The following is a 27,293-nucleotide window of genomic DNA, read 5'->3' on the forward strand; positions in this document are numbered from 1 at the left end:
TCTTCTTGTTACGTGCACTTTTGCAGTCTGAGAATTCCATTATTTGTTTTCCGTACTTATGTTCAGGCTATCTCAAAAGCTGAAGTTTAGTTCTGAAACTCCTATGAGATTTCCTCTACCAGGATTACAGAAATTCTAGGCCTTTGATTTTTGTCTGTCATCTTAGCTATTATGTATTCTTACCTTGTCTTACCTTATGAATACATGCTGACTTGCCTGCTCTCTTCTGTGCTGCCCTTCCCCAACTTTCCAGTGTGTAGCAGCTCAAATAACTTCTCTATTTACTTTTTAATGGTCAGTTCCCCTGTTAGTTTTCCTTTTCACATATTTTCCTTTCTGTATTAGCTTCACTCTCCTAACTATTTAAGGTAAGCAAAGGTCTAACTACGCTTATATTTTGCATGGAATTTTTAGTCTGATTCATCTAGCTTTAGTGCTCCCACTAAGACCACATTGCCACTCACTTCTCCCCCACCCCTCACCACCACCCTTGCCCTTGAAGAGGACTGGAGAGGAAAATTGGGGGCACAAAAAGCTGAGGTCACAGGTTGACATAAGTACAATTTAATGGAAACAGAGATGAGATAAGAAAACAAATATTAACAGTAGCAGTACTGAGAGAGGGTATAAGAAATAAACTATTGAAATGGAACCCCACCCATCCCAACAATAGACAATTACTGACTTCTGCCACTGGTGCGCCAACTCGGAAGAGAGCTCTTCTCCCTGGAAGAGTGTCCCTTTCCCCTGCCAATGACGTGAGATTTATTTGAATAACCTTTGGGTCCTGGCCATGCCCCGTCCCAACTATTGCAAAAACTAACCCTGTCCTGGCTGAACCAGGACACCTCTTCATCGTGTCTGATCTTCATCTTGTCTTCCAACCTCCCAGTCTGAGAGATGAGATAACACATAGTGAAGTTAGAAGCAGGATCACCAGTTGATACTAGGATATTTGAATAGGGTTGTTACAGGAAGAAAAATAGAGGCAGCTTTTTTTGCAATGCAGTGTCAAACCCAAGGATGGAAACCTCTTGCAGTGGCTGCAGAGTTACTATTGGGTAGCTAGCAGTTCCTCTGTTTAATAGATCTCCTCATGGGGAACAGCTTCAGATGTGGTTTTGTGGTGGAGGCCTTGGAGTATTGCAAGACTCAGATTGCAGAGGTGACTGAAAGCTTCGCGTTACTTTGTAGTTCTGATGTAGGAAGAGAGCTGAGGTAATAATAAATGTTAAAGGGTGATCTGTGAATACTGATTCAGTTTGTAAGACTAGCAGTTTCACTTTGGGGTGATCAGTGTCATACAGCTTTCCATTAAGTACTAATTTTCAGAATGCATTTAAATAAAACTGCATTGCAATCTTTATCAGCATGGCTTTAATGACTTAAGACCAGAGTTGCTTCAGGAAATATATGTCATTGAGATGTTCCTTAATGTTTTGTTCTTACTTCTAGATTTAGTAAATCTGCTCTGGATTATGCACAGCAATATGCTTACCAAAATACTTAAATATAGTATTAGGACAACTGAAGTTTGTTTTTATTTCCTTTGTGGTTCAGAATGGTGGCGAACAGCAGACACGCACTCTCGTCCTGGGGCAGCTTTTTTCCCACCACTCCTGGGAATTCCCACATTGTTTGCTCCTCCTGCACAGAATCATGATTCTGCTTCATTCCACTCAAGAGCTACAGGAAAAAGTAGTCGGAGTAATACAGACAAAGGTAATGGCTGGAAATAATCATATTGAACTTCTGCACATGCAGAAAGATGTGGAATTCGACCTTTACTTTCCTCATTCTTCCCATTCCTAAACAGTTCTATAAAAATTGATTCTGTTAGGTAAGGATGATACATACCAAGTATGTTTTGGCCTTTAAATCATATATGATGAAATTAAAATATCTCCAAATAAGAGTGAGACTTTGATGACAAATTTTAATGTATGCGGCAAGTAACTTGTAAGTAGTCTAGGATCTTGTTACATGTCTGTGGAACATTAGGTGACTGGGGCATCTCAAAGAAATTACCTGTTACTTCAGATTTATTTTAAATGTCACTTTGTAAATCTCTCATCTTTAGGTATGAATGGATCACTGAATGGCAACAGTACCACTGCAGTCTCAGCACTCAGCACATCTGTGCTCTCCCCTAACATTGCAACATCTTCAGGACCAGTGAAAAATGTGACCTCAGGAGCTGGAGGACGCAAATACAACCAGGAGCAAAGCAAAGTTCAGCTTTTGGATACCAGGGCTGATAAAATCAAAGACAAGGTAAATACACTGAAAGAAACTGAAGATTCAGACAAAAAATTTGACATAATAAGTGTTCTGCACATAGGAGCATTTTTAAGTGTTCTTTCCGAGTACAGAATTGTCCTCGGTTGTCCTAGGACAAGAACGTTTTGGGTTCTTCTGATCTATTAGAGCAAGATCTGTCTCCTTGTCTCTGTTGGGATTTTTTGTGTGTATTGGTGTTTGAAATGTTTTTTAATTGCTTCGGGGTTTTTTTGACATATTTATGAACAAAAAGTTACTACTAGTGCTAATTTCACTAGTTAATAAGTTAATAGCGGTGTCCAACACCTTGTTTCATTTAATTTATCTAATTTTTTAAAAATTGTATTTTTAACACCAATATTTGATATTATTTATTACAGTATATATATACATATATATTGGTATTACAATTATAACATTATTGATTATTTCTATGAATTTAATTAGGTTTTCATGTATCTTATAAAAACAGAAAGAAAATATTTAGATGTTAAAAATGCTTTTCCATAAGCCATTTTCTATTTATCAGAAGAAAGAATTATTATTCACTGCTGTGTTTCAGCAATAATCTTAGCCATCTAATATGAAAGACATGAGTAGTCTCTGAGTTAGTAAACTGTATATACTGACCTAAGCACTCTAAGAGCTTTGCTACTCTTGGAGTCAAAACTATTGAAGCAAAACACAGACAATGGTATACTGGGAAGGTGATTACTGTCAGAATAGAAGCTAAGGGAGTAATTCTCTACTGATAGCCATCTAGGCTAAACTCTTTTTCTTTCTTTATATCTATTTATTTTTGTTTTGTGAGTGAATTGGTCCTCTTGCTTTCTGTTACTGAGCTACATTCAGCTACCAAGTCCAAATGTTTGAAGGTGAGAGGTTGGCATTTTCAAAGGACACCTGGTGTTTGATGTATCTGCATAAAAATAGGGCTTGGCACTGAAATGGCTGCTTAAAATTGTGTCATGATATACAATGTTTAGTATATGGACAATAGGGGAATTATTAAGAATATTTTCCTTCAAAATGCTCTTCATGTTCAACAGTTGACACTTTTTGAAAGTATTAAGCTAGTTAAAGGTATTTGGGAAATCTATGACTTTTTTCAGGCTTAAATCCTAAAAAATAGCTCTTTCTAAAATTCTGCTTTTATCCTGGGTATCTACATGCAAAATTTAGCTTTCTTTCTGTGGTGCAGATGTAAAGCTTTTTCTAGATAGTGTTTCTGTATTTCTGACTATTACTACAATTGGGCAGAGTACCAAACATATTTCTATTTTAATACTCTAAATATCTTCCCAAAAGGTACTTTTTGACTCTTTGCTGTATTCAGAAAATTTTACCTCTTTTTGGCCATTGTTTGTTTGTTTGTGGTTTTGGTTGGTTAGTTGGTTTGTTGTTTTGGTGCCTTCCTCCCCCCTCCCCCCCATTTTCTGTCAGGATGTCTGTTAGCATTGTCATCTTCTCCTTTGTGTTACCTTTTGTCTTTAAGTATAAATTTAAGTATAAACTGTTGATAGATTTCTTGATGCAAGCACTTATTTCGAACTCCAGTTTTATTGACTAAATACTGAGGTGCTGTAAAAGGATGGATTCGATCTGCAAGTACCTTTCTTAAGAATGTTGTGTTCCATATCTTGACTTTTAAGTCCTTTGTCTCATGAAAATAAATGTCAGGTTGTCTTTTTCTTAAGTTCCTGTGGTAAATTTTGAAATACTGAAATTGAGTTTTTTGTTCCTAATCTTACTTGATATGCTGATGTTCATAGCATCTTTTCTTATGAAACCTTTTATGATGTAAATGGTATTTGTCAGTGTAATGATTTGAACAACCTTTTGTATCAAAACACAGAAATTATTCCTAATGAAAACTCTAACATGACGATGATTATGATTATTAAGGCTGAGCTTTGCACAAGTGATGTTATGCTTTTAAATTTCTAAGTGTAAAACTTGCCTCTTTTTAAAAGCGTGTCTTACTTTAAAACCTTTTAATATACTTTGCTAAAAGTTCTTTTATTTAGGGTTTTAGTTTTTTAGTATTCATCTTCTGATTTCATCAGTCATCTCCTTCGTTGTAATTTCTTTTTGGGGATGGTATCTAAAAAATTGTTAAAATATTTATTTAGTTTTAGGAAAAAAAGAAAAAGGCAAAGCTGAAATCAGTGTTTTTACAGTTGATGAAAATCTGGAGTTACTTTCAATATAATGTAGTTGTCAGAGTATTTCAGCAGACTGTGGTCAGTTTTTCAGAAACAAATCCCAGAAGCAATTTGATGAACATATTCTTTTCAGTCCTCAAAACTCTACATTGCTGTACAGCCCATACTGTGAAAGTAGCTAAATGAATGTATCACTGAAACTTTCGATAAACCTAATATTTGTTGTTCTTTCTGTGCTAACTTGCACCACGAGTTTTGGATATGAATTTTTTTTGAATCAGCACATTCTGTGGAGGTTTACTAGACCCAAATTCTTGGTCAATGTTCTAGACCTAAATTTGGCATTTTACTTTGTGATGTAGTGATGTCAGTAGTGGTCAGAAAAAGACTTCAGTGGAACTTTGTGACCAGTTTTTAGTTTTCATCACCTTGTGGAACACTTTTTCTTTAAGCATTGCGTATCACTTTACTCCAAAGTCTCACTCTTCTTTGTTTCAAAGATTATGTGTAATAATAAGGTTACATAACAGATTAAAATGGAAGCATTAACAGAGTTCATCTTCCCGGTAGAAGCCCAGAAAAAAAGCAGTGGAAAGCTCTAGTAACAGCGACAGTGATTCGGGCTCCTCTTCAGACACCTCAAGTGAAGGTGTAAGTAGTAGTGACTCTGATGACCTAGAGGAGGATGAAGAGGAGGAGGAGGAGGAAGACCAGAGTGCTGAAGAGAGTGAAGATGATGAATCTGATTCCGAAAATGAAGCACATCACAAAAGCAAGAACAAGGTATAACACCTCACTCTGCTGTGCACAGTTTTGTTGGTACAAGCTGTTCGTGACAAGTTGACCTACTCACATCTATGAACAAATAGTCAACAATTATTTAACTGCACATTAATAAATGCTAAGAATACTCTTTTTAGGTTTGCTTCAGGGTTTTCTGCTTGTGGGGTTTTTGGGAGGGGTTTTTTGGTTCTTTGTGTGCATGCATGACTTTGTATTGCTGTTCTTTACAGGCTAGGAGTTTACAGTTGATAGACTGTTATTTTTATTATCAAGTAGGAAATACAGAGAAATTAAGTACTATGTGCAGGTAGTGAATTGAAAATACGTCGTTGTGGATATTGCTTTGGCAGTTACTTTTTCCTAGTAGAATGCCTATCTTTCCCTAGTAGTAGAACAACAAGATTGGATTCTTTGGTATCCTGTTAGGTTTACAGTCAGAAATACGTTTAAGAATAACCATGGTTTAATACTCCTTCTCTAGTAAATGTTATTGTAACGTGCTGAAACTATCTGGGGGGAAAAAATGAAAATGAACAGTAAATATATTACAAGACTGATTTAAAAGGTATTCATTCTCTGCCAAAACTAGTGTAATTGTTTCAGGGAGACTGATCATATGTTTAGCCTTTTTAAAAGGATCTTTAACTTATGTAATGAACACTCAAAAATAAATATTTTGCAGGTGCTAATGCATAGTGGTGTAACAGATGTGAAAACTGATGGACAGAAGTCACAGGACAAGTCTCAAGAAAAAAGAACACACCAGCAGATACCTCTTGTGTCTGATTCCCAGACTCACTCATCATTCCAGTCCCAGCAGAAGCAGCCTCAGGTTTTGTCACAGCAGCTTCCGTTTATTTTTCAAAGCTCTCAGGCAAAGGAGGAATCTGTGAACAAACACACAAGCGTAATACAGTCTACGGGATTGGTTCCTAATGTGAAACCTTTGTCTTTGGTACATGAAGCCAAAAAGGAGACCTATTTAAAACTCATAGTTCCTTCCCCTGATCTACTCAAAGCAGGGAATAAAAATACCTCTGAAGAATCTATCACTTTGACCAGCGATGTTAGATCCAAACGGGTGAGTGAAGTTTTTGATTATTTGTAACCTGTGTCATCTTGTCATCTACCTAAAAAGACATAACATTATGCCATAAAACTCTTTTAAATATAGTGTATTAAAATTATAAGTACATATATTTTTGTAATCATGGGAGTTTGTGTTTTTAGCGTTGATCTAGATTTCTGAATGGTGTAAATGAACTAGATTGTGTGGGTCATGCATCTCTTAAGAGCAATGTGCACCTGAAATCAATTTCAAAATAAGAAAATTGTAAATATCAAAATAAGTAAATTGTGTGGCCTGGATATTTTTCCTATGCTTCTAGGTTCAGTGAAAATGCTTATTTAATACTTCACATATCTAGGATGTAAGTATGACTTCACTTTCTTTCAAGTTAGATAGTTTTGAGTCAAAGTAATTGAAATAATTTATTTTAACCATGATTTTAAACAAAGAAGCTGAAAGCCATTAAAAAAAAAAACCAGAACAACCATGCTCATTGTAATGCTGAGTTTTGTTTGCTTTTTAAAGACAGGTATTTATGTAGTGATAGCTGTAAAAACTCAGTATGGCCATTTCAATAGTTTTTTTAGAATCAAAGAATGGCCTAGGTTGGAAGGAACCTTAAAGCTCTGCTCTGTCCCACCCCTGCCATGGCAGGGACACCTTCCCCTGTCCCAGGCTGCTCCCAGCCCCAATGTCCAGCCTGGCCTTGGGCACTGCCAGGGATCCAGGGGCAGCCCCAGCTGCTCTGGGCACCCTGTGCCAGGGCCTCACACCCTGCCTCAATTTATCTTCCTTTTTACTGGTCAGGGCTGTACAATAACTTTGTATGTCTGTCTTAACAGTTCTGCAGCTTCTAGTAACAGGGACAGTGTTAGATCCTCAGAATTTTTAGATCCTCAGTTTATTTATTTTTTTAATAGTAATTATTGTGACTGCTGTTGAATATTCTATTCAGTGAGATTTGAATTGGAATTGGAAGAGAATAAAAATAAAAATCTGTCATTTTACAAACACCGAGGCTCAGGATATATACAAAAATAAATATATTTTAAAATATATTTACAGAGGCAACTGTCATTATTATTGTTATTATTTTATTTTTTTCAATTTGTGTTTTAAACTAGTAGTATTCAGTAGTAGTAAACTCAGTTTTGATTCACAGCTAACTCACAGGCCCTCAGTAGGGACTGAAAAAATTCTTAATTTTTGTTGCTAGACCAGAAGATAAAAACTGTTTTTCCTTTCCAATTTCTTGTTACTAGATAAAATTCAAATAAGCTTGTCACTTACCAGGAGTAGCTAAATAAATTATAATTATGATAACATACATCTTTGCTATTGAAAGAGGCTTCTGCTTTCAAATTTGAGTCTTTAGCTGGTGGTAGATCACACATTTAGTAGTTTGATTTCTCTAAAACTTTTACTGGAGGTATACACTGTGAATATTTATTTTAGAGACCTTCATAATTCCTTATTCAGTTTTAAATGTTAGTAGCTTTCAAGCATGTATTGTGTTTGACTTAATTTTTAAAAATTGATTTTAAACTGTACCATCTTTATTCATTTTACTGTATTTTCTTTTGAAGATGATGTGCGGTTTTTTTCTTTGGAAGAGTCTTTAGACTAATGACACTGTAAGCTTTACATGCATTTCTGAGCTATTAGTAAGTTTTACATGAAGAATTTCAAGTGCTACTCTTCCACTTAAACAGTTAACATACCACAGCATTTCTGAGTAATACCTTTTCCCTCATTCTTTTAAAGATTTTTTTTCTACACCAACAGTCCTGTGTTGGTTTTCTAGTATTGTGGGCATTAGTGTGTTTTATTTACCTTGTGCTTTAAGGTGAACAAATTGTTAAAGGTAGCTGTTCATTCACTAATGGGATTTTTATACACTGAATTAAGTTATAAGAAGAGGTTTTCCTGTGCTGGTACACAAGGGTAGAAAGTATCTTTCTACAAATGGCCTTTTTCAGAATGATTAGTACCGTTATGAAAGTCTCTGTCCTAGAGCATTGTAGCAGGTGAGAAAGCTTCCCTGCATAATTTGAATCAACTTCATCTTGTGTTCAATTCCTTTTCCTACTTGATTTACAGTGTAAAAATCATGCAAGACTTGTGTAACCAGTACTTACTCATCTCTTCTGTTGTACCTAGTATCTGCTTTTGGCTTCCTAAAATTGGCTTAGCAGATGTTTAAAATTTCCTAGAGCTTACCTGCCTGAATACCAAAGAAAGCCAAACAAACACTTCCCCATTTAATTCCTCTGTCTTCTTATTTCTCTAGGAACAATATAAGCAGACATTCCCAGCACAGCTAAAGAAACAGGAATCATCTAAGAGCTTGAAGAAGGTTATCGCAGCTTTGTCAAGCCCCAAACCAACATCTAGTTCACCAGCTCATCAAAAACTCACATCCTTGGAAAACAACCATTCTAACCCATTCCTGACAAATGCACTTTTAGGTAATCACCAACCCAATGGAGTTATTCAGAGCGTCATCCAGGAGGCTCCTCTTGCACTCACTACGAAACCGAAACCCCAGACCAAGATCAATGAAAGTGTAGCCATTTCTAGTAGTGCCCCCTTTTCCTTGCCAATAAACTTGAGTGCATGTGGGAAAAAGCCAACTGGTAATCGGACAGCTGTTATGCTCTCTACCTCTCCTGTGTTACCTGGTTCAGGAAAGGATAAAGCAGTCAGCAATAATGCAGTAAATGCAGTAAAACCACAACACCGCCTTCATTCTGCAAATCTGGTGGTGGAGCAGTTCAGAGGGGTAGACTCAGATGCCCCCAGCAGTAAAGACTCTGACGACTCAAATGATGATGACGACGATGATGAAGATGAAGATGAGGACGATGAAGAAGATGATTCTGATGATAGCCAATCAGGTGGTTTAACCTTTTTAATAGGAAAAGCAGAAACGTAATTGTTTTGCATTTTTGAAACATGCATTTCACACCATATTTTAAAATAGGGGCAGGAAATACTGGGCCAGCATGGCCCCCACAGTGCCCGACACATATTGTTGAAATTAGCACATGTCCCCATTCTCCATTTTGTCATGTCCAAAAATCATGTTTGGGGTGTTCAGATGCTTGGTCAGCTGTCCTGGCGAGGTGGCTCCTTAGTGTTATGGAAAGGCTGTCAGAGACCTGCCTTCCACATTAGTCACCTAGCCTGCAGCTTGATGTGACAAAGTGCTCAGGAAGGGATTGACATTAAGATTGATTGATGGTTGATGATCCTGGTAGACAGAGACCAGCTGCAAAACAGGTTTCCTAGCCAGACAGGGACTAAACAAGGGCCTTCAAATTGTCAAGAGTGGCAAGAAAAATGTGTTTCTGTGCCTCATTCAGGAGCACAGCAGTCCATGAGCAAGTAATTGGACAGTTTTAAGGGCTGCAGACCAGGCTTTGCAATTTGGAATGACAAGCTCTGTTTTAAAGAGTTGACTGTATTCACAGTCACTGCTTTGTCTTGTGTGCTGATATCCCTTGTGTCCAGCCTCCACTTTCATCATTCTCTTCCCCCTCTCATCCACACACCCTGTACTAATCTCTTTATCTCAGGATTGTATTTCACCTTTAGTTCCTTACCCTGGCTGTACTCAATTCTTACTCTTCCTTTGCCCAGATTGCCATACTTATGATTCTGACACCTTTCAGCCCGCATCCAGTTCTATTGTTTTCTTGCTCTTCATGATGGATTTCACATGAAATGCCCTTCTTGGAGTAATGTCCAGCTGCTGCCAGTCTAACGGGATGATTTAGCTGTAGCTCATTCTGGGGTAAACAGTCTTGAAATACTGCAGCTTTTGTCACTCATCTGTTTCCATTCAAAAGAACAGTGTATTATTGTGCAGAATTAGTACTGTCATATTTGTAGTAACTTTAAAGCTTAGGTAGTTAATTAGAACCTGCTATTTATGCTCAAGGGATGTTATTAAAAAAGCATTATAATAACAGAGAAGACTTCACAAGTGTTAGGACTTTAATGTATTTGCTAGTAGTTTCCAAGTCATAATGTTCCTTTTGCCACACTTCCTTTAAACAGAGTCTGACAGTAATTCTGAGTCAGATACAGAAGGGTCTGAGGAGGAAGATGATGAGGATGATAAAGACCAAGATGAATCGGATACTGACACTGAGGGAGAAAAAGCCCCGCTGAAACTGAATAAAGCTTCATCCTGTGTGAAGAGCTCTTCCATCAGTCTTACAGCTCATTCCGCCCCACTTAATCTCCAAGTAGCAAAGACGTCGAGCTCGGCACCAGCTGCCTTGTGTCCTGAGTCCCAGTCTGCAGTGTTCCTTGGGACAGGAGCCTCCACCCTCGCACCAAGTACACACTGTGGTATCTCACTGTCTTCTCTTATACTACTGCTGTGTGATAGCTAACATCCATGTGTTGTGAAAGTAGCTGCAAAAATAGTCCAGGTGCTGGTTTTTACCCTTAGAACAGTGATTCACTGAACAGCCACCCTAGGGATGTGGCAGAGTCACCCTCACTTGAGGTTTTCAGATGCCATTTGATGAGGGTGCAGGTTAATTTTGGCCAAGCTTCCTTTCCCAAGGAAGGCTGGATCAGGTGTCTTTTGATGTCCCTTCTGACTTTGGCTGTTGGGTGACTCTGTCATATTTTCATGGGTGTTTGCAGCAGTCATTAAGATCTGTCAGCCAAATTGCAAATTCTCCAGACTAGAACATCACACTTAGACCAGGACATTTTAACTCGTGTAATTACTTAGAGAAGATACCATTAAATATCCAGATTTGATATTTATTACATTAAAACTCCTGGAATTCTCCATTTTATTTTAAACTAGTTATTCTTATGATTTCTGATTTGTAACCATATTTTGTTAGAACATAATTTTCTAATAAGTCTTTCAAAATTCTCAGTAGAATTTATGGATTATATGCAAGGATTTTTTTTTCTTAATTCATGGAAAGTACATTTAACATTTGCCTGCTATTATATAGTTCTTATAATCTATCATTTGGTAACTTAATTTGTAAGGTTTAGAAATTACTACGGCTACAGTAAAGAATGCATTTTTGAAAGTTACATTTCTTATTTGCCTGTTAACAATGAAATTAAATCACATATTTCCTCCTTTGAATTAGAGATGTGCTGTTTATTAAAATGGGTGTAAGCAGATTTTTTTAAATGGGGGCATCTGCTTATAAATAGTTTTTTATATTTGGATTCAGTGGAATAGGAGCTTCACTCCATGTCATACAAGGGCATTAGCTTTGAAAAAGTATAATGTGATCTACCTAATATTTATCCCAGAAACAGGCTTGTTTACTGTACAGTTTATAAAAGATTTCATATGGATTAGGAGTAATCCAAATGAGTAAATTAAAAAGATGATGTTTTCCTCAAGAATCTGTGTTGATTTGGGATGTTTTGAAAAGTCTGATAGCAGATTTTACTGTTTACAGGAATAGGAGGTAGAATAAATTTTATGTCCTTGCTTTATGTATAATAGTACTACACCTAAGAATCACCTAATAAGAATCAACATGGTACAACAAAAAATTTTTTGTGAAACTTTTGCCTAGGGTTGGTCAGTCTCTGAAGGAATCTTGTGGTCTCTCTCTGTATGTTTTGGACTTTCCACTTCACTTATATTTGTAAAAGCAGCCTCCCTCCCTCCCTGCACTGTGACCATTCAAAATAATGCAGTGGTCATTCATGTTAGGCTGAGAGTGCAGACCTGCATCTAAATTTTGGGTTCTGAGCACAGACCTTTCCTTGGTGCTTTTTCAAGGGGTCTCTTCACATCCTCTGGGCGGAGCTGCTGGCAGCTCCCTTCGCAGCCGGCACTGTGCTGCCGTGCGGCGCTCCCGGCTGGGAGAGGCTGGAGCCGGCGCCGGGGTCAGTCGGGAGCCGGGGTCAGTCGGGAGCCGGGGTCAGTCTGGAGCCGGGGTCAGTCTGGAGCCGGGGTCAGTCTGGAGCCGGGGTCAGTCTGGAGCCGGGGTCGGGGTCAGTCTGGTACCGGCCCTCACTGAGGCTGTTCCCAGGGAAAAGATGCGTCACATTCTTGACAGAAGGTCTAAACTACCTTTTTGAGAAGTGCTTCTTCCACACGTTGGTCTGTGTGCATAGTTCACGTCCTGTGGCTGTCTGAGAGCCCTGAGGAAAGCCTTTCACACTAAGAAAACCCACATTTGGCAGTCCTCTCTGGGATACTATTGATTCAGTTGCTTGACATCTGTTTGAACTGGGAAAAGCTGGGAAGTAGTTCTGAAAATTTTCTTCATTTGGCATTTAACTGCAGTCTACAGGCAGTGCTCTAGGAAGACTAAACCTATTAGACTATGGATCTTTAAAGTAATGTGTGTTTTTATTTGCATCTTCTTCACTGGAAAAAGTTTTACATGGTCTTGTCTGGAAAAACAGGCTTGTAAGGAATTGAACTAACTAATATTTGAGAGCACTAAACAGGATAAGCATATAGTTATGGAATAGTTAGGTTTTCTGTTTACAATTTCAGAGGATGAGGTTACAAGAACTTTGAGGAATATGTATTTCAGAAGAAGAATACTTCCATTACTTTTCTTGGTAATTGACGTACATAATGGCGAGAATGGAAAAACAGTTCTCTTTTGTTTGGGGATAGAAACATAAAAAGTACATTTTAGTAACATGTTTTCTTTTGTGAGCTCAGTTAGGTATTAATCAATGATTCTGTTTTAGGTATTTCAAAAAGACGAAGAGTAGCAGATGAACGGGAGCTGCGTCTTCCTCTTGATTATGGGTACGTTATGTATGTACCTGACTTTCCTTAGAGGGACATAGTGCCTTCAAAAATCCATTGGTAAAGAAATGAGTTTAAAAAATTTTGAGGCTGAATACTAAGGAGAGGGCTTCAACAAATTAGATTTCTGACTCCCTGTGACTGTGAATCTCTTTAAAAAGTGTCAGTGTATTTCATGTGTTAATTTTTGTGCATTAAATTTGCTCTTTTGCAAACATGACCCGTCTCTTAGCTGTTTTACTTTGGAAATTAATCCTAACGATCTGAGCTGATACAGATTCCAGATAACTCCTAAAGTACAGTTCTGAGCTGTTAAAAATCTGGTAATATGTAAGTCGCTTAATATAAATAAATTCATATATTTAGTCAGTTTGGACAATCTACATGATAAAATTTTGTGGTTCAGTCTGTTTGATTTATGATACTCTAGTCACATTTTCCTCTTCCTTTTTCTTGTAGAATTCTTAAATTGACACAAATTACTTGTTTTTTAAAAAGCGTATTGTTGTATGCAACTATTTCATATTACTCTAGCTGGCAAAGAGAAACCCGAATAAGAAACTTTGGTGGTCGTCTTCAAGGAGAAGTAGCATATTTTGCACCTTGTGGAAAGAAGCTGAGGCAGTATCCTGAAGTAGTAAAGGTACATTAATTTTTTAATGTCTGTGTTCTAATACTAGTAAGCATGCTTGTAATTAAAATATGTAATTTTTTTCTCTCCAATAGAGGTACTTCTTTTCTGAGATGTGAGGTATAATGTAACTCAGTCTGTTACTGATTTGATGTCTTATAAGTGCGTATCCCTTTGACAGAACATGCAAAACATTACAGTGACAAAGTTAGCTGTGCATCAAAGCTGGGTTGTAATTATTTACAAGCTGAAGTGGAAAAATATGTGATTTTTTCAGTATCTCAGCAGAAATGGAATAATGGATATCTCAAGGGACAATTTCAGCTTCAGTGCAAAAATAGGAGTGGGTGACTTCTATGAAGCCAGAGATGGACCGCAGGTATCCACTTTTTAAAAAGTAAAGCTTTTGATCCAAGGAGCATTAACTTAAGTTTAGGTAAAGTAATTTTTGATACAATCTGAAGCATTACCTGTTTTTAGCTAATTATTTCTAAAAGCTGCACGTATTCTTATCAGCAGTTAGATTGAGACGCGGAGAGCTTGATCCTGAGCTGTGTTGAGAACCACATTCAGTGGCTTTGCCCAGAGGGTGCTTTAATGATCAGCTCTGAGCCTGGCTTGCTCTAGTTTGAAAACTCAGAGCTATTTATTTTACCTTAGCATTCAGGTATTTCTGATTTAAGACTTTGTTTCTTCTTTTATTATATTCAGCCTCATATTAATAGTAATTTATGTGTAGATGCTAAATCCCACTCTGTTCGTGTGTTCACAATATATGTATGTGTGTATGTATATATAACATATATATGTATGTATATATGTGTGTGTGTATATATATATATGTATGTATGTATGTATGTATGTAAATTGCATGTTTGTATACAAGTGTCTCCTGTATCAAGAAAACTCTCTGCGCATCCTGAAGCCTGACACTTTATGGAGGGGGATGCAGAGCTGTGCCAGTTATGCCATACAGTGGTATAATTGTTAGAGGGTGTGTAGACAAACCACACCGGGATAAGTAAAACTAAAATTTTAAAGAAATTGTTACTGTGTTTGTGCCGTGCTGTGTTGCTGTATTTTGGCCATGTTGCCATTTCTTCGGGATGTGCATGAAAATTTTTGTTTTTTTCTTAGTGAAGGTATTTGCTTGTTTAAGGGATAAGTGTTCTGAACATGTTACTAGCTCTCAATAGTCTTGAGTTCAGGTTTGAGTTAAGCCTCATGTTCTTGTAATACCTTGTAGAAATATGTAATGTTAGTGTGAAATGAAATCGAATATCTTTAATGAAAACATTAAAGACTGAATTCATGGTAAGCAGCTACTTCTAGGTGTTGCTTCCTGGCTTACAGGCTAAAACATTGCTAAACTTGCTTCTTGTTTGGCCTTCAACAGTTACAAGTTCCTGTAGTTATGAACTTCATTATGTATCTGCATGTCTTGACTGAAATAATTAATTTTACTGTGATGTACTGTAATGGCAGGGTATCTGCTCTCTTTTTGCCCTGTTCTATTTTCTGTGTCTGTTACCTGTATTACTTCATTAGTCTTGTCCCCTTCTTTAGTTATATCTGTCTTCTCCCTTTAGTTGATTTGCAGTTTGCCTTGTGATTTATAAAACTTGAGAATGAAGGCAGTGTGAGGGGAAGATTTCTACAGGCAAGACTGGCAGTGTGAACATAAGTTTGCTGTACATATCATCACTGAACTTTGTACTGATGTGGTTTTTGATAGGTTCCACTGAGACTTGGGTAGACAAAGGACACGTTTTCTTATTAGAAAAAGAGACTGAGGGCAGATGTGGAAGACGTGTTTACATTTTATGCGTGAATGAGGAGTTACAAAACAGTGGAGCTACACTCAGGCTGATAATATTGCTAGTGAAACAGTATGTGGTACTGATACTTTATAAAAAGAGCTTGCACCCTCTTTACCAAAGATTTTTGAATCATCCAGATTCAAAATAATATATGATAATCAAATCTTCGTGGATGACTGGAGGTAATTCCAGAAGTTTTTAGTTCTGTTTTTGTGGTAATTTCAATTATTCTGTATAGCCTTTAGTGATTATTCTTCTCTTCCTTTGTTATACATTTCTGTCATCTTTTGAGACATTCAACATGTGCTGGGCTAATTTTCACACAGTTTGAAGATGAAACAAGATGTGAAAAAAATTACCTTAAGGCTAAATCAGTATTATTAAAGATTTACCTATAGCAAGACAAAAGTATGAGGATTTCCTGCTGCTGTTAGTGCCTGTGTTTCTCTCTTGTGGTATGCAAACCACCAAATATTATGGGTTATTCAAAGCAGTGTTTGAATGCTGTAGCAGAAGCCTATCTGGCAGAAGTGGGCCACAAAGGAGTAGAATTAGAAGAAAGATTGAAGTTTGGCAAATGTGAAAATTCAGTGACTGCACCTGGAAGCTTTAAACTGCTGTGATTTAGCAAGATTGGTATGAATGTGATTTGGGCTGATGGAATAAACATGGCTCTTCATGAGTTTAAGTAATACGTATAGGAGTCTTTGTCATATTTTGAGTTCTGCAATTCAGTTTGGAAAGTAATGTTGTTAACTTTTCCCCACAAATCTAATCTGAAATTTAAGTAGGATTTTGCTTCTTGCAAAGGGCCTGTGGTTTTGTTCATTAGCTTGATTAACAGGATTTGAACTTGATTCTGCTTTCATGCATAGTTGTTTGGTCTTTTTGCAAATGTCCTGATGGCAGCACAGTATTGTGGTACATAGATGCTTGAAGGTGAGAAATTGAATAAAGGTATTATTTTGATTACTTTGAATTATGCACCACAACATTTCACAGTGCTATTCCCATTTTTTCTCTAATGTTTGAGTAGCAAAGCTTCAATTTTATGGAAGCCTGTGATTCTCCTATGTTAGGGCACAATCCCTGTATTTTATCTTTGAAATGTCAAAACCCCCAGAGTTTTTGTACATTTTTTTAATAGAACAATCTGACTGTACATTCTTTTAATAGAAATGTATTTTGGGTTAGATTTTAAAAGTCGTTTGAGCACAAAATATAGATGGTCAATCAACTCTTGCTTAACCCTTAATGGCTTTGTTCTGGTCTATTTTTGTCTTGTCCTCTCTTAAACTTGTGAAAACTTGTGCATCCACAATTCCCTTTGACAGGGCATTAAACTGTCTTCTCCCATCCCTTGAAGCACCTGCTCCTTTTGCTTACTGAACCATTGCTCACTTCATTTGATGGCCTCTAGTTTCTCTTTCAGGTGGCATTAGGAAAATGTAATAACCAACATGGTCTCTGGTACTAATGGTCTGGTAGACCTCTTACTTTTTTGTGATGCATATTTCCTATCGTTAGTGTCATTAACTGCAGAAAATACAAATACAGGGCAAGAGCAATCTTCATTGCTATTCTAAGGTACTTTTTGAAATATGGCTGCTTTTTCTCCTCTTCTTTGATTTCTGTTTTGCCTCCCTTGACATGTACATCTTATGAGATTAGGTTTTCTAGGTTGGAAGTTGGTGTAGCTATTAAGTACAAGTATTAAATCTACCTCAGTAAACTGAATCTGTGATAAACTGCAATTCAAGTATTAGGAAGAGAAATAAAAGTTACAATTAAGTAGTACTCTTCAAGGTAGTAAGAGAATTAACTTCTAGTCAAGTGGTAGAGGTGAATATTTTGGGTTAAAGTCCTTAGGGGTGGTGCATGATGATGTGGTACCCATTAATGATGTGGTCTTGGTTCTGAACAGTGCATTTTCAGAACATAATTAATAACAAAGCACTTTGGAATGTATGCAAACCAAGTGTGACTTGTACTTTGGGGATGGTCTTAACTGGGAATGATTCAGACTTTAGATAATTATCTTTGCAGATACTGATAACGCCTTTTTAATCTGAATGTCTCATTAACTAACTGCCATTTCTTTTGCTGAAGTTATGCAAAACCTTTGTAATTGTGAAGAATGAGCAGAAGTAATTAAAAGACAAATTAAATGAAAAAGCAAAAATCATTTATGTTGTGGTACAGTAAATTGAATTGTAGGGTTTATGTACATATAAGTATGAAAACTAAAGCACTCTAAATATATTTCTTCTGAACTAGTCTTTAATGAGTTTTTTAAGTTATCAACTTTTCTTCTTGCTCTAAGCAGACATTTTCAAAATTTTTTACGAACTTTTTTAAGGCAAGTCATAAAGAAGTCCTAAAGGATGCTTAGCTTGTAGATTTTCCCCACATTTTTCAAAAACTTGGGGAAATGGTAAAAGATGTTAAAATTTTGAAATACTGTTGTTCAATTAAACAGGCTTACCTAGATGGTGCATATTTTCTCCTCAGTAGACACAATAAACTCTAGTTTTAGTGGCCAGTTAAATGAAGCTATTCCTTCGTGGGGATTAACTTGGATATTTTTATTAACAAAGTATTTTAGAATCTGCTTTCCTGATGCCTCAAAATACTGCAGTGCATGATTTGCTTGGTTAGAGAATGTAGTTCATGTAGCTTTAGATATAGGGATGCTTAGAAGTTACTTTTCATTGATTCAAGCTGGTGCAGAAACTGTTTTGCAGTGAATGAGGGGAGAACTCAGTTGTACTAACTAAAACTTGATTATTAAAATGCATCTGTGTTTTTTCAGCTCAATTGTTGAGCTCTACAACACTCAAAAGCAATATTTGAAAATACATTACTGCCTTTGCTTGATACGTATACCAGAATTTCTGTAAACACGCTCTGCTGGAAAACAGCTTGACACATTTTTTCATTCATGTTGTACAGTGGATTACATGAAAGCAGAATATTATTCTTAATATTATATGAAAGCAGAAGTTGTTGTTGAGTTTACATAGTTAGGAAAAATCTGTTTTGCTCTTTAGAAAGGGTTGAACAATTTGATTTGATGAGAAATAATTAAAAATAACACAGTAATGGCATATCTACTAGGTAAAAACTCTTTATATGCTTGAATAGTCTTCAAAATCTTTCTTAGTGGTGGAATTTACAGAAGTTCTTAGTGATAGTCTCTCAATAGATAGCTTCTGTGCATTATCAAGAAATTGTCCTGCCCAAATAATACATCACAGCACTTGCATATTTAATATCTACAACTCACCTTAGATTTTGGGTTATTTTAGTCTGTGTTGGTAATACCTCTCTGTGAAATGTGTCAATTAAAAGGGTGTGCAGTGGTGTCTTCTGAAAGAAGAGGAGGTCATGCCCCGTATCAGAGCCATGGAAGGGCGTAGAGGCCGGCCCCCAAACCCAGACAGACAGCACTCCAGAGAGGAGTCGCGGTCCAGGCGCCGCAAGGGCCGACCTCCCAATGTTGGAAGCGGCGAATTTCTGGACAACACTGACACAAAGCTTTTGAGAAAGCTCCAAGCTCAAGGTAAGAACTGTGTTAATATTTTCACAAAGAGAGGGTGTCAGTGTATAAAGTATATAATGAGTTAAAGAGTATATAAATTGATAAACCAGTAAATGGTTCATCAGTATAGGTTTTAAAGAAGGAAGTGCATATGTAAAGACATGTCTAAAAGCTTACTCTGTAGTTACTGCACAAGAAGCTGGCAGTGTTTTTGGAGTTCAAGCATGCAGGTCCTGGACCTCAGTCCTTTGAAAAGGAAGCTGAATTCAACCTCCAGAAAATTCCTTCCTATAGTTGTCTTCTATGAATGTGTCCATAAACAGTTAATTCAAATTTCAGAAATGCCATCACAGGGTAGTAGAATGCTTCAGGAGGTTACTTACAGCATTAAGAATGGCTGACTTCAGGTAGATGCAGGAAAGAGGCATGTGACCCTCGTGAGTGTGTTCTTGCTTCATTGTTAAAAAAGTATTACACAATTACATGAGGTGACTTGTAAAGAAAACTAATTCCATGCTTCCTGAATAAAATGTTGATTTAGTAGTTTTGAAACAAATGTTTTCTGCTTTAGAAGAAAGAGGAAAATAGTTTAAAACAAACCAGCATTATTGGTATGATTCTGTCACTTAATAAATATTTTTTTCCTCCAAAACCAGTATTTGTTTTGTATAGAAAGTATCCATGTTCGTTTGCACTGTTGACATGGTTACTGATATATGATGTGCCATTAATGGCAGTTCATAGAAAAATTTTGTAGACGCCAGTGTGTGCAACACAAATCCTCTGTTTACTCTGTCTTTACAACATACAAATGTCTGGAACATGAACTGTATCTTTATTGTTGGAAAGCACTGTTTTTATGAACTTCATATTTTCTTTTTGTAACAGAAATAGCTAGGCAAGCAGCACAAATAAAGCTACTGAGAAAGCTTCAGAAGCAGGAGCAAGCACGAGCTGCCAAAGAAGCAAAAAAACAGCAAGGTAAGTATTACTTGTTCAAGATTGTGCATGCTAGGGGATTATTTTGAAAAATGTTCATGAAAAGTTACCTGTCTCTTGCTGTGTTCTGCTGATATTGTTTGTTTTTGTTTGTTAGCTATTATGGCAGCTGAAGAAAAGCGAAAGCAAAAGGAGCAGATAAAGATAATGAAGCAACAGGTAAACTATGCAATTGCTAAATAAGCTCTTTAAATGATGTTTTCATTATCATTCAACAAGGTGTATTTCAAATATTTAGTCAATTACTAAGTATGCTGATTACAAAGTGTATGTTTTAAATCTAGTTTTAAAGCGCACACAGTGTATTAAAATTACTGTTTTAAAATTGTAAATATATTAACATTTTAAACTCCATTAAATCCACCATTAACCCATGTCCCCAGGTGCCACATCAACACATCTTTCAAATTCCTCTAGGGACAGTGACTCCCCCGCTGCCCTGGGCAGCCTGTGCCAGAGCTAGGCAATCCTTTCCATGAAGAAATGTTACCTAATATCCAAGTTAAAATTCCCTTGGTACAACATGAGGCCATTTCCTCTTGTCCTGTGCCTTGTTCCAGGGAGCAGAGCCTGACTCTCACTTGGCTGCACCTGCCTGTCAGGGAGTTAGAGGAAGCGAGAAGGTCCCTCCTGAGCATCCTTTTTTCTGAGCTGAGCCCCTTTCCCAGCTCCCTCAGCTGTTCTTGGTGCTCCAGCCCCTTCCACAGCTCTCTTGCCCTTCTGCTCTGGACATGCTACATCCCCTCAATGTCTGTATATGATATCAGCATCCCAACTCTTGGAAAAAGTACTAATATTGGTTTTCCTGTAAGTGACATGGGTGACATGGGAAGAAGACAGAGATGCTGCTTGCCAGTGTAGAGAGAAAATTCATGTGGCCAAAGCTCAGTTGAAGTTGAAGGTGTCAGAAATGTGGGGGACAGCAGAAAAAAGTTTTTTCAAATACATTAATGGCAATCCCGCTGGTGTTTATAAATTGGGAAATGAGGGGCTGAAGAGCAGCTGCGGGAAGGGATCTGGGAGTCCTGGTTGATGGCAAGTTGGGTGTCAGTCAGCAGTGCCCTGGCACCCAGGAGGGACATTTTTGCCCTGGAGGGCATCAGGCCCAGCTTTGCTGGCCAGAGAGGGAGGGGCATGCTCTGCTCTGCACTGGGGTGGCCTCACCCTGAGTCCTGGGGAGTGCTTTGCGCACCCCAATATAAAAAGGACAGTAAACCGTTAGAGGCTATCCAAGGAAGGCCATGAGGATGGGGATGGGACTGGAAGGGAAGCCTTAAGAGGAGTGGCTGAGGGACTTGGTTTGTTCAGCCTGGAAAGGAAGAGACTGAAGGGAAACTCATTGTGGTCTTCAACATACCTCTGGAGGGGCAGCTCCGATCTCTGCTCTCTGTAACCAGTGACAGGACTTGAGGGAACTGCTGGAGCCATGTCAGGAGGTTTCAGCTAGGTATCAGAATAAAGGCTGACCAACCCAGAGGGTGGTCAGGCACTAGACAGGCTCCCCAGAGCTGTGGTCACAACTCCAAGGCTGCCAGAGCTCCAGGAGCATTTGGACAATGCTCCCAGGCAGAGGGTGGGATTGGAGGGGTGTCTGTGCAGGGCCAGGAGTTGAACTCGATGATCATGATGAATCCCTCCCAGCTCAGCATTCTCTATGATTTTATGACATCTTGAAGTGTTAAAAAAAAAGAAAATATTAAACCCTTTCACATCTTTGAAATACAGGTATTAAATCCTGACATGCTTTTTTTATTTTTTGAGTAGTAAACCAGAACTGGTGTTACTGTAGACCACCTTAAATATTCCCTTAATAGATAACAATTAATTCTTGTTGGTAACAGTTTAAATGTTTCCTTTTTTTCTTTTTTTTTAAAGAAATTGCTCATTGTAGTTGATACAGAGCTCGAAGTTGTCACTCTATCATATATGAGTTAAAGTAGAAAAGGTTGAGAGAGCTGGGACTATTCAGTCTGGAGAAGAGGAGGCTTAGGAGGATCTTACTAATATTGCCAAGTAACTGAGGGGAGGTTGCAAAGAGGTGCCTTCTCTCAGAAGTACCCAGTGACAGGAGGTTCATTCTGAGCATTGGGAAATGGTTTGTCACCAAGATGGCAACTGAGAACTGGAGCAGGTGGCCCAGGGAGGCTGTGGAGCCTCCCACGTGGATTTTCAACAGCAGCCTGGATGTGGTCCTGGGTAAATGGTTCTAGATGACCCTTCTGGAGCAGGGGGATGTGGACAAGGTGACTTCCAGATGTCCCTCCCAGCCTCAGCCAGTCTGCTCTTTTGTAGATTGTGATAGTTTCAACCTGTCCCCTTCTCAAGGCAACCCATACTTGTTAAAGAAAAGGAGCACACTATGATTTTCAAGTGGTCCTTACATTCTGAGGGGTCCAGGGAGCCAGAATTTTTAAATTGTCACATGCATCAAATCCAGACCTTGTTCGTCATCATTATATTCCTTTCTGATCTGTTACCTGATAAAACTCATTATTTCAATGTGCAGAGTACTTTCTTCTCTGATATAGTTCTTTGTTCTGATCTCTGCTGAAAAGTTTGTACTGTATTAACTCTAACCTTTATGGAGTTGAGAGTCTTGCATTTTGGCTACAATAACCCCCTGCAGCATTATAGTCTGGGGATGGTGAGGCTGGACAGTGCCCAGGCAGAAAGGAACCTGGGGATGCTGGTCGACAGCAAACTGAACATGAGCCAGCAGTGTGCCCTGGTGGCCAAGAAGGCCAATGGCTCCTGGCCTGGATCAGGAATGGTGTGGCCAGCAGGAGCAGGGGCATCACTGGTGACGCCTCACCTCGAGTGCTGTGTCCAGTTCTGGGCCCTCAGTTTGGGAAGGATGTTGAGATGCTAGAGTGTGTCCAGAGGAGACAACGAGGCTGGAGAGGGGCTGGGAACACAAACCCTGTGAGGAACCACTGAGGGAGCGGAGGGTGCTCAGCCTGGAGAAAAGGAGACTCAGAGGTGACCTTATCACTCTCTACAACTTCCTGAAGGGTGGGTGTGCTCAGGTGGGGTTGTTCTCTTTCTCCAGGCAGCACTGACAGAACCAGGACACAGTCTCAAGCTGTACTAAGGGAAATATAGGTTGGATATTAGGAATAAGTTTTTTACAGAAATGATGATAAAGTTCTGGAATGGTCTGCCTGGGGAGCTGGTGTGGTCACCATCCCTGGATGTGTTTAAAAGAAGACTGGATGTGGCACTCAGTGGCATGGTTCATGGTTTAGTTGCGGTGTTAGGGAACGGTTGGACTCGATGATCTTGAAGGTCTCTTCCAGCCCAGTCATTCTGTGAGAGGGTGTAGCGCATGCTTTCAACTTTTGCACTGTTTTGATTTAAAGTATAATGGGGGATCATAGAGATTTAAGGTCCATGCTGTGAGCTTCACGTGGAAGCTTCACGTAGAAAAAGTTGAGCACTGTCTGAGCAAGGCCTCTGAGTGAATTTTATTGATAAAGTTGTATTATGTTGGACTTCTCAACGGTTTACAGAGCTCGTAAGATTTGCCTGGAGTTTATTAGACTTCGTGGATCAGAGCTCTATTTGTCAGAAAACTTAGTATGTCTTTGTTATCCGTGATTGCTCTTTTACTGTTAAATATTTTAGATTATCTTTCCTTAGGAGATTGGTTTCATTTACTTTTCAATAAAATATGTGCATCGCTATGTGTATCCTTTATTGTATGTATCACTATGTGTCACAGTGAGGGAGACTCGGACTCTCAATATGAGAATCAGCAAGCTTCGTTTATTGATTAGAGCATCAGACATTCATGCACAACAAGTAATAAGCTCATGCATATTCTGTAAGCTAAGCAATCTATTGGCTATACTATAAATATCAGTTCCCCTCTTGCTCCCTCATTCTTTACGACTTACATCTCTTTTTTCTCACATCTCTCTCTCAGCTACAGCATCTTGTTATCATACTACAGCTATGCTCAAGGCCACAGCGGCCTTGCAGGTGCAGGGACTTAGATTAGCTGAGTCCAGTACTTTTCTAATTCCTGGTCAGCTAACCAGAGCATGTCTACGTGACCTTTGTCATGTAACCAGCCCTCCACAACTATGTTCTTTAGAGAGTAAAATTTTAGAGTGATCCTTGTTCTCAGAGTCTCAGGCCAGCTCACAAGAAAACAATGTATTCTGTACCGATGGACTTTACCCTCACTGTTGGGAAAGTGTCTGCTGTTCCAGAGAAGCTCATTGAGCTCCTTTTCAAGCTTCTGGTCTAGGCTTCCCCCAGCTTGCAGGGCTATTCCATGGTCTGGGTTTTGCTATTAAAACTTTACAGGAAGTCCAGCTGGGTGTATGCACTTTTCTTCAAAATGGTCCTTCCTAGTCACTGTGGCTCAGTCGGCTCTTTTGAGATAATCTCAAATAATGTGCTATTGAATTTTTAATAGCTAATTTAACAGACAAACAAATGCAGCACAGGTAGTGTGAAATGATTCCAGTGTTTGCAATGATTACATTTCTCAATAAATGTAATAAGACTTGGTTCAGATTTTAGGAATTAATTTATGAAGAAGAATATATTAGAATATGCTTGCCCAGCATCCATCTGTGGAGTGCATAACTTGATAATTTTCTTTCACCATAATGAAACATGTTTAAATGTGTTGTAGTACCCATGGTTCCTGTTCCAATTACTTCTTTTGTTACAGCATGTATCCAATTCCATCACTAAACTGCATACTAAAGCTTCCAAAATTAGCATTAATTGCCTGAGTGCTTTAAATATATGGAGCAACTGAGGTGTACCTAGCTGAGCATGTTATCCAGGTTGCATGTTGGGTGAGTGTTCCTGGCTGACAGAGCATGGGCTTTGGGTTTTGCTAAGCTCAACTCACTGTGCTGCCCGTGGGACCATGATGGCCTGAGAGAGGCTGTAAGAACTGAGGCACAAACAGGCTCAGTACTTGGAAAGACATTGCTATTTCTTGGTCAGAGAGATCACTTCAAAACATCATGTATTTCATGGCATAGCTCACCCTTTTGTTCATTCTTGACTAGCTTTACCATTGTCAGCTGGAGTTGGAATACTCTAGTTTCCTTACTTGGTCATTAATCTGGTCCTCTTTAAGGTGTTTAAAAAAAAACCAAAAACCAACAACTTTGACAACTTAAACATGCATAACTCAGTGTGGCTTCCTTCAGGGTTATACCAGACACCTAATACTAGTAAAATTTCTAAACATAAGGGAACAGTTGACTAAAATGGGTGAAACTCAATAACAAAAAAACTGTGTATAAACTTTGTCATTTTTAAAATGTAAATGTATGCGTATAAAAAAGTACAGTATGTAAAGATGTTAAGTATATGTATTTTTTAAAAAAGTATAATTTCCTTTATATATATTTTTTTTTAAAGAAGTAACTTTCTTACCCTTGTAGGAAAAAATTAAGCGAATTCAGCAAATTAGAATGGAGAAAGAACTTCGAGCTCAGCAAATTTTGGAGGTAAAAATAATGGCTAAAACGTAATTTTTCCATTGCCCTTTAAAAATGTATTTTAGTGGTCAGAAATGTAGTTAGAAGCGTAACTAAATATAGCAGCTCTAACAACCTTGTTTCCAAAGGCCAGCTCAATGTGTCTTAAATTATTTTGCTTAAAAGATCAACATAAACTGTGATCCATAATCTTACAAGTATTCACACTTGGGCTCACGATTTTCTTTTAGAATTGTCTTGTGTGTACATAAGTTAACAGCAGAACAATTCCTTAGTTAGAGAAAAAGTTTGCAGTAGTAGGATATTAAAACAATACAGTGCTCTGTTCTGTATGAAATGCAGTGGGTTTAAAAATACTATGGCTGTACTAGAGTATACTCTACAGGTTTACAAGTGTACTAGCAAAGATAGATTGCTAGTTTTCAAGTCTCCATTGACATAAAAATTAACAGAAATCTCTTTGCCATTTCTGTGTGTACCTGCTTTCTTAAAATAGCCAGGTGAAACAGTTTTGAGTGGGATTTGAAATTCTGGTTGAATTTCTTTACAGTAACTGAAATGTGAATTGATTGATCATGAAAGCTGCATCAGAGATTCTTGCAATGTACGCAATAAGTGATGATGTTTTTAACTTCTAAAGATACATAACTTTGCTCCCAGTCAGATTATTTTCAAGTTGTGATTGTGCTGTTGTGTGACCTGTTTTGCATGCACAGGCAAAAAAGAAAAAGAAGGAAGAAGCAGCAAATGCCAAATTATTGGAAGCGGAAAAGCGAATAAAGGTTAGTTTAGAGGAGCTCCAAAAACAAGAATGGTGTTATTGTACATAACATATGTTGATGTATAAAGTCAATAGATTTGGGAGGCTGTTCATTGATAATGAAGCTGTACATAGAGACAGAAAATAATGACATGCATGTATTGTTATAAAAAGACATGAAGCATATGCAGAGGAGTTTGTGTATGTGTGACATACACACACAGATATACAGAGACAGTACTTTATATGCCATTACTGTGGTTTGCATAACAAAGTGTTCATGCAGTAACATTGTTCACAGTATTCTTTTAAGCACGCTGTATCGAAAAATGATGTTGTTTCTCTAGTGAGCAGTCTTTTCTAGGCTGTAATGCATGCAAGACTACAGAACTCTTTTACAAATACTGGAAAATAGTCTCTGTGTGTGTATATAAGTACTTCTATTGCTGCTTCAGCATTCTAGGTGTGTTCTAACATGGAACTCCCAACTCACCAGACTTATTGTCATGTATGCTGTGTATACTTCTCTGTAAGTTAGAATTTAAGTCAGATGTGCTGTTTTAGTGTGGCAGAACTGTGCAGTTTGGTAAGTAAATTTTGATTGATGTTTTAAAAAAACACACTTCTGTTCTTCTGTTGAAGGAGAAAGAGATGAGAAGGCAGCAGGCTGTTCTTCTGAAGCACCAGGTTGGTACAAGTTTGTTTGACCAAACAGACAGAATGCCAATTGTCAGCTGCTACTTTCAGTTTTATGGGGGGGGTACAATCCTCAAAATATGCCTTTTTTAAACTTCTGGGTTTGATTCCTGCACAGATTTTCTTTTGCCTTACGATTTTTTTGCTTTGCTTTGGTATTGGGGTCTTTTGGGGGATTATAAAGTGGTTTTATGACTTTGTGATTTCTGTTTCATAATGTTGTGCCAACTCTTTCTACCAGGAGTTGGAGAGGCATAGACTAGATATGGTATGGGTATGTTTATTTTTGTACATCTAACACCGCAT

The 27,293-nt window shown here is 38.0% G+C and overlaps 1 protein-coding gene across 17 annotated transcripts in view; it reads left to right on the plus strand.

Annotated features, from left to right (window-relative positions):
- Nucleotides 1-27,293, plus strand: part of BAZ2B (bromodomain adjacent to zinc finger domain 2B) — a 113,106-nt gene that overhangs the window by 57,434 nt on the left and 28,379 nt on the right. For 4 of the 17 annotated variants that reach the window (XM_050976940.1, XM_018911199.3, XM_050976941.1 and 1 more), the window contains exons 3-18: nucleotides 1,561-1,722; nucleotides 2,081-2,274; nucleotides 5,016-5,228; nucleotides 5,911-6,309; nucleotides 8,588-9,194; nucleotides 10,360-10,656; nucleotides 13,009-13,069; nucleotides 13,604-13,712; nucleotides 13,978-14,079; nucleotides 18,872-19,082; nucleotides 19,950-20,042; nucleotides 20,158-20,219; nucleotides 25,475-25,540; nucleotides 26,248-26,313; nucleotides 26,934-26,978; nucleotides 27,229-27,261. In XM_050976940.1, coding sequence (XP_050832897.1) covers nucleotides 1,561-1,722; nucleotides 2,081-2,274; nucleotides 5,016-5,228; nucleotides 5,911-6,309; nucleotides 8,588-9,194; nucleotides 10,360-10,656; nucleotides 13,009-13,069; nucleotides 13,604-13,712; nucleotides 13,978-14,079; nucleotides 18,872-19,082; nucleotides 19,950-20,042; nucleotides 20,158-20,219; nucleotides 25,475-25,540; nucleotides 26,248-26,313; nucleotides 26,934-26,978; nucleotides 27,229-27,261 — 2,720 coding nt within the window. The remainder of the gene's footprint in view (nucleotides 1-1,560; nucleotides 1,723-2,080; nucleotides 2,275-5,015; nucleotides 5,229-5,910; nucleotides 6,310-8,587; nucleotides 9,195-10,359; nucleotides 10,657-13,008; nucleotides 13,070-13,603; nucleotides 13,713-13,977; nucleotides 14,080-18,871; nucleotides 19,083-19,949; nucleotides 20,043-20,157; nucleotides 20,220-25,474; nucleotides 25,541-26,247; nucleotides 26,314-26,933; nucleotides 26,979-27,228; nucleotides 27,262-27,293) is intronic. The other 13 variants (XM_050976943.1, XM_050976942.1, XM_050976946.1 and 10 more) reach the window with 9 other exon arrangements.

Source organism: Serinus canaria, chromosome 7 (genome assembly GCF_022539315.1).
Source record: "Serinus canaria isolate serCan28SL12 chromosome 7, serCan2020, whole genome shotgun sequence".
Taxonomy (NCBI): domain Eukaryota; kingdom Metazoa; phylum Chordata; class Aves; order Passeriformes; family Fringillidae; genus Serinus; species Serinus canaria.